General features: G+C 27.0%; 3 protein-coding genes across 3 annotated transcripts; all 3 read left to right on the forward strand.

Moving 5' to 3' along the window:
- The first annotated feature begins 704 nt into the window (after positions 1-704).
- Positions 705-3,189, forward strand: LOC105569310. The gene is made up of 7 exons (XM_012025665.1): positions 705-735; positions 1,136-1,401; positions 1,763-1,921; positions 2,202-2,460; positions 2,727-2,795; positions 2,892-2,981; positions 3,082-3,189. Exons 1-7 carry the CDS (start codon positions 709-711, stop codon positions 3,187-3,189), a joined length of 978 nt encoding a protein of 325 aa, XP_011881055.1. The 5' UTR covers positions 705-708.
- Positions 3,190-4,094: 905 nt separating this feature from the next.
- On the forward strand, positions 4,095-6,856 carry LOC105569297. The gene is made up of 7 exons (XM_012025653.1): positions 4,095-4,465; positions 4,622-4,887; positions 5,386-5,547; positions 5,734-5,974; positions 6,196-6,264; positions 6,335-6,424; positions 6,665-6,856. The coding sequence occupies exons 1-7, from the start codon at positions 4,196-4,198 to the stop codon at positions 6,740-6,742; spliced, it is 1,176 nt and encodes a 391-aa protein (XP_011881043.1). The 5' UTR covers positions 4,095-4,195; the 3' UTR covers positions 6,743-6,856.
- A 539-nt stretch (positions 6,857-7,395) lies between these two features.
- On the forward strand, positions 7,396-9,926 carry LOC105569298. The gene is made up of 7 exons (XM_012025654.1): positions 7,396-7,854; positions 8,012-8,277; positions 8,590-8,751; positions 8,934-9,183; positions 9,330-9,392; positions 9,464-9,553; positions 9,803-9,926. The coding sequence occupies exons 1-7, from the start codon at positions 7,591-7,593 to the stop codon at positions 9,878-9,880; spliced, it is 1,173 nt and encodes a 390-aa protein (XP_011881044.1). The 5' UTR covers positions 7,396-7,590; the 3' UTR covers positions 9,881-9,926.
- The last annotated feature ends 1,796 nt before the right edge of the window (positions 9,927-11,722 follow it).

Below are 11,722 nucleotides of genomic sequence, written 5' to 3' on the forward strand. Positions count from 1 at the left end.
GTATGTATTTATTTATTATTAAATAAATATTGTACAAATATTATGTATTAAGTTGCAATATTAAAAATAATAAACTTAATAATAATATTATCTAATCATATTCCTTTTGTGAATGAGCACAATTTATTTTAATATAGCATACTAATACGATACATCAACATTTTTTGAGGACAATTAATCAAAATTGCATTAAAATTAAATTTGGTTTGTTTATTTTAGTTTCACATAACATAAGTACAGAAAAATGGTGCAAAATGCAATTTAAATGTAAGTGCATATACCTATCTTATATGCGGATCGATTACCTCAAAAGTGCAATGGTTTAATGATTTACAGACATTTGCGATATAATAAGATGTAGCCATTTCATCGTAGCAATGAACATGACGTTTGCACAATATGAATGTTGCTACCTGGAAAATTTTACAGTTAGCACATAGAATTGCAAGAGTCTGCATTATGATCGACACTATAGAAAAGGCGTTAAGTCCTGCTTCCTTAGTCGCTTCTTTATTAGGTTTCGGAATTTTTAGATATCCGTTAAACAAACCAAGATATTATCCGAGTATTTTCTATATATTAATTGTGTGGAGTGTTTATGCTTATGCATTCTATTATACAACAATTCTGTTTCCGCCAGAAAGAGTGTTAAATGGTTTTTTATCAATATTTATAATAACAGTAAATTGGCTTGTAATAATAATATCCATGTTTATGATCATTTGCAAACATAAGGTATGAATTTTATTTATCAATGTTGTCATTTCAATAAAGTATGATATATGAAATAAAGCAAACAGTATGCCATAGCACGTCCTAGGATATAAAAGTAATCAATTCCAACATTATTGATTTATTAAAAAATGTAATAAATTAATATTTCTATCTTTGAAACACATTTTATAAATTAATTTATCTTTGTTGAAATTAAAACTGGTACAATCAACTAAGAATTTTGCCTTTAATGCATTTGCCATTACATAACTTAATATATAATTTTAATGAAATTTATATCGTGTACGCTGTGCTTTATAAGTGTATTATTAAGTATATCATTATGCATATGCTTCGTGTATATTAAGTCAGGAAAAATTTTTCTAATATCTATTATAAACGCTCTGGCTGTTATCCTCAGAAATACCGGCAATATTTAAGGAAATTAGATCTTATGGATGATACACTGGAAGAACTCGGTATACCGAAAGAATGCCATAAAATAAGAAGTTTAACAAATCAAACGTTAATTATTTGGTTTTTACTGATCTGCACAACATGGATTTCGGATTCTTTACTGTACATAGTAATGCACAATGATACAATGGCCATATTTGTTCCTTGTCTTCTAAATTATCCTGTATACGTTAATAGCTTAATGGATATAAATTTTCTTCTTCTTCTAAGGTTTACAAATTTCATTGTATTATAACTATTTTACATTGAGATTTATTTTAGTTAATTTAACCAGATTATTAATCTTTCTTAAAACAAAGCAGAGTACAAACTGATTAAATTGTATGTTAATATTTACAGTAATTTCATCAATAAGCCTTTTATTTGTATTAAATTATTTAATTTAAATGTATTTTACTTAGCATGTATATATACATATACATATTTAGAAGTTTGTAATATATTTCTGTATCCATAAATTATAAAACTTAATGCAACAAAGAAAAAATTAATTAATAGTTTATATATTTTTTATTCTATTGTGTTTAAACACTTAATTACACTTTTCCTATTCTTTAAATTTAAATTATAGACATATTGGTGCTAGGCTAGATAAAATAAACAATCATATCAAACAACTATCAGAAACAGAAGAGTATGGACTAAGATGCAAGTGGAAAAAAGCTTTTGTCGTTAATGGCTATTATGTTCGAAACACTAAGAATCGCAAGCACATATTATGGACTGTAATGTAAATTGCTAACTTTTTAACACATAAAATATATAGATAAATGTATCTCTTATTTTTTTCGACAATATAAATCTTTTTATAGAAGTTCAGCTTTCATACTGCCAACCAGTCTCAGAGATTAATGCGATACATGTATACATATAATTCAAAATTCAATGTATAATATTTGAAAATAATAAATTAATAAATATAATTAATGAGTAGTTTTTAATATTAATACAAATATTAATAAGTATATTTTTCATAAATATGTTATTTTATTAATACAATACCTTTTTAGACATCTTCATTTGGAACTTTGCCGAACAGCTCGCGATATAAGTGATTTATTTGGAATACCAATGGCTTTACAAATGATATCTTATTTCGTTCTCTTGAACGGAATGTTTTACTTTCAATATTGTGCAATAATACATCTACAAGAAATGTACAAAAATAATTTGGCAGTAAATATATGTCTTTCTACCAACATATGGTTTATCATATTTTTAATGAAACTCTTATCAGTGAATCACATTTGTGAAAATGTTAGCACTAAGGTAAATACTTCTTGATTGGAAAAATCGTTCTTACAAGTTACAAAAAAAAATTTTTTTTTAAATAATCTTAACACTTTCTAAAAGATTAATAATTGCCAATAAGAACCATATTAAAAGAAATATACTAATACTACAAAGAATTCTTTTTAATAACAAAATAAAAGATTAAAAATGTCTGCTTTTTATTATACAAAAATATCAATTTGTTATTCAAAACAATGCAATTACAAATATACAAAGATATCATTAATCCTGTATTATTTCAGGTTAAAAAAACTAGAAGCATTACTCATAAATTAACAAATCTTATTTGTTTTGTGGAAATTCAGGAAGAGGTAAGATAAGTCTTTTATATAATTATCTTTTGATTGTAAATATAATTTTCATTTAGGAACATTTAAATAAGTATACTACATTACAATGTAACACAGATATACCAGTTCGTTTTGCAAATATCATTACACCAGTTGAAGTTTAGCGCTTGGGGTCTATTTTATTTTGGTTACAGCTTTATTCGTAAGGTTAATCTTTAATATTATATATACTCCTTTTTGTGGAAGTTTTATCTACTAAATTCCAAAATTTTGAATAATAATATTTCTGTTCGATATCTCCCTTCAGTTCTTCGTCTGGACTCTCACTACTCTAATGTTTATGGCGCAAATGGGTTATACTCCTGCATGGATCAAAATTTATAGCAGAGATAATATAACATACTACAACAAGTGATGTGATACATATATGTATGCACTTGTGAAATTCTTTACCCTCTCTTTCTAACCTATGTATTGTGTTCAATACTTCTATCTGATATTATAATTCTCTAAAGTTATAAATAAATGTACTGATTTATATGCAATAAAAAGTATAATGTAAATAATAATAAGTAAGTAGCCAATATCAATTATATGATTTCGTACAATGAAGAATTATTTGTACATGATTATACCTTTTATTAAGAATCATTATCAACGCGTCAACGTGCTTATGGATTTATTAATTATAACTTTTCTGTGGTGGGCACCTTATTTCTATTAATAGTAATTCCTGAAATTTCACTAATTGCTACTAATTGGATAATTTGAAATACATTGTTCCTTTGACAATGGCAATAAAAAACGAATTGAGGCTTTGATTAAATTAAAGAGAAATTAAATAATAATGCACATAAAAATAATTGCACATTATTTATCCATTTAAGAAACCTTCCTGTAAAATCTACCATAGTGTGAATCCAATGAATTTTCGCACTCTAATAAATTCACATTTAAATTTAATAAAATATGACGGTCATAGAAAAATATTACAATAAAGATCAATCTACTATATAATATAAATTATATTTTACAGATATAATATAAATTATATTTTGCCAGTTTATTTTGTCATTTATCATTACGTACGTCAAAGTTTCACGGATCAATTCTATTCGCTGCTTAATCTCCCAATCTGTCATAAAATTTTTTTAAATATTTTAATACGGAATTATACAAATGTTTTAACTGAACAATGTCCATAAGATAAAAATCATTTTTCTATTATTGGCATTAACAATGTAGTGACATAGATTGATTAAATAGATGTCATTAGGTACCCTCATAAAAAGTTGAATAATGTATAGCGCTAATGTATTAATCCTTGAATTATTCTGTTACCTTAATAAACTAGCTATATGTTTGCAAAATAAGGTTTAACCGACGTACAATTTCAGTTCAAAATAGGACCTACGATAATCATGAGTATGGTGACTACCATAGAACAAGCTATACGTCCTTTGTCCCTAACTGCTCACATTCTTGGATTGGGCGTCCACACTCCAGGGAAACTTTATTTAAGTATTTTATACAACGTAACATTATGGAGCACTTACAGTTATCTTTTCTGTTATGTGGTGATCGTATTTGAAGTGGAAAAATGGTTTCTAATAATTTCTAGTATAATTGTTAATGGAAGTGACTTTTTGGTCAGTATTGTATCTATGATTACGAGTTTATATCAACATAAGGTATGTAGCCTTACATATTCAATGTTTACTGATTAATCTACGAAAGACAGTTAATCTATTACAACTCTTTATGACAAAAAAATAATTATCTTAATAATTTCTACGTAAATATGATTTACGATAGACAAATTGGTATTTTTTCCTAATATTGTCCAGAGATTACAAATGTTCATAAAAAGACTTGCTGCAGTAGACGATACATTGGAAGAATTAGGCATTCCTAAAATATATCAAAAGTTACATGTATGTATAAAAAGGACATTAATTGGATGGTTAATATGTACCCAACTGGCCAATGTAAATGATATGATATGGTGGTTTCGCATAACGAAGAATTATCAGTACATGATTATACCGTACATTACAAATTATTATCACCATGTCAACATATTTATGGATTTGGTATTTACAATTCATATGTGGTTTGTACATTATTTAAAATGTTTAAAAATATCTTACACTTTATTAATAAAATTATATATACATATAATCATTGTTTTATTTAAAACATGTTTCAGAAATAAGTTATTAGTGTAAAGCATATATGATATTGTTTAGAAATTTAAAGTTTCTTAATAAAGATAATTTAATGATAGATGTAATCTATGTAGATATAATTTAGAAACTAAAATACAGTAAAACGTCCCACATCTGCGCCGGTCGGGACCGGAACTGACCCAACATCTGCGTCAGAAAGCGGCGGTGGTGGGGGAGCTACCTTTTGAAAACGCGAAGATGTGGGACGGAAACTAGCGAAGATATGGGACGCGCGCAGATGTGGGAAGCGCAGATGTGGGACGTTTTATTGTAGTTTAATTCAGGTTAAAAATTTATCTAAGACAATATAAATAACGAATTTATATGTGTAAAGTTATTCGTAGCTTCATAAATTATGGAATTATACAATTTTTTCTTTGCAGGTACATTGGAAAGAGATTTGACAAATTAAATGAACACATGAGATATTTGCTATTGAGAGATAAACGTGGTGTAAGTTATACATGTTGGAGGAAAGCAGTACAAGCCACTCGTCGAGATATCACGTGTATTAATTATTACAAGCGCGTGTTATGGACCGCAATGTAAATTACACAAATGTATTATACTTGGATAAATTATTGATTTTGGTCTGATTTAGTACGGCGTGAAAATAATGCATTTTAGGATTTAGCAGAAAATTTATTAAGATAACATAATTTATTTAGATAAAAAAATGATTTTAATTAACTATTTTTCTATGCTTTTATCAACAGTTTATGTTCTAATAGGCATCTCCATTTGGAATTGTGTCAAATTGCTCAAGAATTAAACGCAATGTTTCAAACACAACTGACTATGGAAATGGCTGTTCATTTGATATATGTGACAAGATTATTTCACTATACTTACATAAATATAATAAAAAATACATCGTCATATGTGGATTGGATTGATATTAGTTTTGTAGTATCTTTACATGTGGCCAGACTTTTCTGCTTAAATTACGTTTGCGAGGATGTTAGTGCTAAGGTCTATATATAATTTTTAAAGTGTATATATATACAGGGTGTCCATCAAGTTTGTAGTCACTCCCTATATTTCAGAAATGTTTTATTGGCTAAAACATTTTTTTTCTAAAACTCTGAAATATTGAGAGGTTTTAACCCAAAAATAAAAATGGGGCACCCTGTCTATGATATATGTAGATATACATATGTTCCTATGTATTTATGACAAGTTATTTATTTCAGTCTAACGAAATGAAGACAATAATTAACCAATTAACAGATCCTCTTCAATATGCTAATATTTATGACGAGGTAAAACAAATTGCAATAATAAGAGGCAACTGAAGTAAATTGTTAAAACTTAAATAACATCTCTGTGCAGATTTACCAGTTTACATTACAAATGATACATCGTCCATTGAAATTCTCTGGACTAGGTCTCTTTCATTTTGGCAATGGTTTTCTCCGAAAAGTTTGTTTCTGTATTTACTTTATTGATTAAATCTTGTAGTTTGTTATACATATACGTTGCACTTAATGATAACATACGAGTATGTTACCAATCACCGTTAAAAAGATTGTATTAGTATTCTATTATCAACATAACGGAAGTGTAAAACTACATTGGAAAAATCGGTCTAGAATATTATCTTAATTTTTCTCTAAGGTAAAAGGTCCGCATTAAAATTTAATTAATAAAACTTTTTTTCAGTTTGTTATGACAATTTTGATGTTCATGGTTATTGTAATTCAAACGCCTAGTGCATCTAAGGCATTTATGGGCTCTTAAAAATATGACCAAATTGATATCTTGAAGAGGATAAGTATGAAACAACACGTAAAAACTATTGTTTATAAATAATGTAAACAAAACCATATTTTCTAAAAATTCTGTCAATAACTTGCGAATAAATTGCAATATTATTATATTTACTGAATTATTTCCTCTGAAAAATCAGTATCACCCACAGCATCTATTTCATTTATTTGCAGCAATTAAGAGTATATCATTAACGAATCAATATTTGTACTGTTATAACGTTTTAAATTATAAAAATTCAATTTATTAAGTAAAGTTCTTTATGGCTCAATCCAATATAATTCATAAATATATCACATTAATTTATGTCTGTGTTCCCCTTATACACATATATTTATAGTAAATAAAACTTTTTAACATTTATAAACTACATTCTGATTAATGACTAATCATATAAGTATTATTAAATTAATATTATTTATTATAATACATAAAATTAGAATATTTTATTTAAAGTATTAATTTACATTAGATATTATTGTTGACTACAAAAACGTGTTGGTTTACAAATTGGTTTCTTAGTTGCTAAAAATATATTGCTGTTATACAATTTTAATACGGAATTATACAAATATTTTAATTGAACAATGTCTATAAATTAAAAATCATTTTGCTGTTGTCAATGTTAAAATAGTGTTAAACGACATAGATCGATTATGTCATCAGTTACATTTATGGAAAAGTTGAATAATGTATAGCACTAATGTAATGATCCTTGAATTATTCTGTCACCTTAATAAACTAGCTCTGTGTCGGCTAAATAAAGTGTAACAGACATACAATTTCAGTTTACAATAGGAACTACGATAAATGTGAATATGGTGACCACCATAGAACAAGCTACGCGTCCTTTGATGCTGACTACCTTCATTCTCGGTCTAGGCGTCCACACTTCAGCGAAATTTTATTTCAGTATTTTGTACAACGTGACATTTTGGAGCGCTTACAGTTATCTTCTCTGTTATGTGGTGATCGTACTTAAAGTGGAAAAATGGTTTCTAGCCACTTCTAGTATAATTTATAATATGATAAGCTCTTTGATCAGTATTGTATCTGTTATTATGAGTTTTTATCAACATAAGGTATACCTACTTATATATTAAACGTTTACTTTTTATTAATATATAATTAAAGTAAATCAATTGTAATTCTTTATAACAAGAATATAAATATTTAAGTAATTTTTACATAAAGACGATTTACATTAGATATATTGTATTTTTTTCTAATATTGTTCAGAGATTACAAATATTCGTAAAAAGACTTGCCGCTGTAGATGATACGTTGGAAGAATTAGGTATTCCTAAAATATATCGAAAGTTAAATGTATATATAAAGAGAGCATTGATTGGATGGTTGGTGTGTATCCAACTAGCCAATATAAATGATATGATATGGTGGTTTCGCACATTGAAGAAATATCGGTACATGATTATACCACACATCACAAATTACTACCAACACTTCAACATACTTTTGGATTTAGTATTTTCAATTTATCTCTGGTTTGTATATTATTTAAAAATATATCTTATACAATTAGTAATTAAATTATATGTATAAGTGTAATTAGTATTTTAATTAACACTAATTATGAAAATTGTATGATATTTTTAAAGCTTTAGTGTTTCTTAGTAAAGGTATTTACTTACAGGTAATTAATTACAATTTAGAAACTAAAAAAAGTGTTCAATTAACACAGTTTACAAATTTATATGTATAAAACAATATAAATTGAAAATTCATAGATATACATATGCCTATGAAGTTGTTTGTAGCTTCATAAATTTTGGAATTACACAATTTTTCCTTTGCAGGTACATTGGTACAAGATTTGACAAGTTAAATAAACATATAAGATATTTGCTATTGGGAGAAAAACGTGGTAGAAGTTATACACGTTTGAAAAAAGCAGTACAACCCATTCGTCGATATATCATACGTAATAATCATTACAAGCGCGCGTTGTGGACCACAATGTAAATTATACAAATGTACTCGATTAAATTACTGACTTAGTATTGCGTGAAAATGATTTATTTTAGGATTTAGTATAAATTTAAGATTTTTATTAAGATAATATAATTAATTTCAATTACAAAATGGTTTGACCAATTCACAATTTTTTCAATGCTTTTATCGACAATTTATATTTTGATAGGCATCTCCATTTGGAATTGTGTCAACTTGCTCGTGAATTAAATGTAATATTTGAAACACAGATGACTATGGAAATGGTAGCTTATTTCATATTCGTGCTAAGATTATTTCGTTATACTTATATACATATAATGAGAGATGACCAATTCATATCATCATATTTGGATTGGATAGATATTGATTTTTGGATGTCTTTAAATGTGGCCAGACTTTTCTGCTTTAATTATGTTTGTGAGGATGTTAGTATGAAGGTAAATTCATACATATAATAGTGTGTGGGAAGATGGGGGAGGGATGCGTGGGCGCGCACGTGCGAGTGAATGTACATATATAGATATAATATGTACATACATACCATATTCTTATTTATTTATTTATTGAAAGTTATTTATTTTAGTCCAATGAAATGAAGATGATAATTCACCAATTAACTTTTCACTACGCCGACATTCATGACGAGGTAAAATCAATTTCAATAACAATAGACAACTAAAATAAATTGTTAAAACTTAAATAACAATTTCTGTGCAGATTTACCAGTTTACCTTGCAAATGATACAGCGTCCATTGAAATTTTCTGGACTAGGTCTCTTTCATTTTGGCAATGGTTTTCTGCGAAAAGTTTGTTGCTGTATTTACTTTATTATTAATTAAATCTTGTCGTTCCTTATATACGTTGCACTTAATGATAATGACTTAATGACATATGTTACCAATCACCGTTTAAATAAGAATTTATTGGTATTCTATTACCTACATAACGGAAGTGTAAATCAATATTTGAAAAATCGGTCTAGAATATTATCTTTGTTTATTTTTCTATACGGTAAAATGTCTGCATTAAAATTTAATTAACACAATTTCTTTCAGTTTGTTATGACAATTATGACGTTTGTGCTTCTTGTAATCCAAATGCCTGGTGCATCTAAAGCATTTATGGGCTTTTAAGAATATGACGAAGTTGATATTATAAGTATATAATATTGGATACAATTAAAATAAGTTGAATATAATTAAAATATTGTTCTTACAAATATTAGTTTATATACATTTCCTTAATACGAATAAAGTCTAAAAAATATATATACTATGATTACAATCTGTTGTAGTTGCAAATTTCACAAATTCTTCAGATATTCATTTTTCTAATTCTGCAGGTATTTTTTAAAATAAATTATCTATGAACTTACACTCATCTTTGTGCTATCTGGGGTGTCATACGTAAATTAAAAACATTATTTGAGTTATTCGTGCAAGAAAGACTCATTTATTTCTCATTTGAAAATGGATCGAACATTTTAATATGAGTAAGTGCTGAATGACATAAGAATATGCTATTACAATTGTACTTCAAAACTTTTGTATGCATAAAAACTTTAAGGAGTTTATTAATTTATAATGGAACTTTATATATGTATACGTGTGGTAAATATGATGATTTATTTTGCAAGAGTCTAAGCATATTACAAATAAGTAGTATATTATTAAACCATACTTATTAATATAAAATTAAATAATTTATAACTAATTTAATAAGAATTTCTTAAAATTGTTTTTATATAATTTCTACAATCAATAGTTGAGATGTTTTACATATTGAAGTTTATATATTACTTTAATTAACAGTTTGGTGTTTCAAGATTGATTTAAAAACTTTTACAATTTTGTCTACTAATTTTCCCTTATAACATGTTTAGTATAAGTAATTTAAATTGCAATATTATATTTAAAAGAGCTTATTAGTACTCAATCACATCTTTATCGATTATCATATATTAGATGGTAATTAGAAAATAATAATGGAATGAGTGAACATAATCTATAAACTTAATCAGAACGTTATCGAAGATGAATTCAGTCCATTTAAATGTTTTACGTTAATTAATTTTTTATGTTTTTAGCATCTTAATATGATATAAGTGGATGTAAGGATCGATTGTGTCAACTACGATGCTACTTCATAATTTAACAGTTATGCGGCGATATAATCAAATGCTTCGACTTCATTTTCGCGATGAATGTAACGTTTGCACAGTATAAAGTTTACAATTGATTTTATTAGTTAGTGTATGGAATTGGAAGAGTTTTGACCAGAATATGGTTGATACCATCGAAAAGACTTTAAATCCCATTTTCTTAGTCACTTTTATCCTCGGTTGTGGAATTCTTAGATATCCACTGGACCAATCGGGATATTGTTTGAGCATTTTCTATATATTAACTGTGTGGAGTGTTTATGCCTGTGCGGTTTATTATGTAAAACTTGAGTATTTTTTGCCAAATATTTATAATAACTCTGTAGCTCATTTTATGTTAATAATAAATTTATTTGTGACGATGATATCCATAATTATCACAGTTTTCAAATACAAGGTATAGTTCTTTTAATGTAACACCGTTTTAACGGTGTAATCTAAGATAAAACAAATAACGCACAACGTCATTCTTCAATTGGACTAATTTAACTTCATCATTACTTATTTGAAAATGTGATGAAATAAACTTTTCAACTATTAAATCTTTTTTACATTAATTAATTTTTACCAAAGCTTATGTCTGTAATTGCTTTCAATATACATACAGGGTGAGTTATAACATTTGTCCACGAGCTCGTGAGAAGGTAGAACGGATCGATATGAACAGAAAAGTCCTGAAACATTTTGCAATTTTCGCAATAGTTAACGAGAAAAAAATTATCGAAAATCGTCGTCTTTGCCCTGCCCACTGTCCAATTCGAGCGCGTAGCGAGATGTGACCGCCCGGCGATCGATATTGCCTGGCGAGGGGGGG

This window comes from Vollenhovia emeryi, unplaced genomic scaffold (assembly GCF_000949405.1).
Source record: "Vollenhovia emeryi isolate VEMERY1.0 unplaced genomic scaffold, V.emery_V1.0 DF939125.1, whole genome shotgun sequence".
Lineage (NCBI taxonomy): Eukaryota > Metazoa > Arthropoda > Insecta > Hymenoptera > Formicidae > Vollenhovia > Vollenhovia emeryi.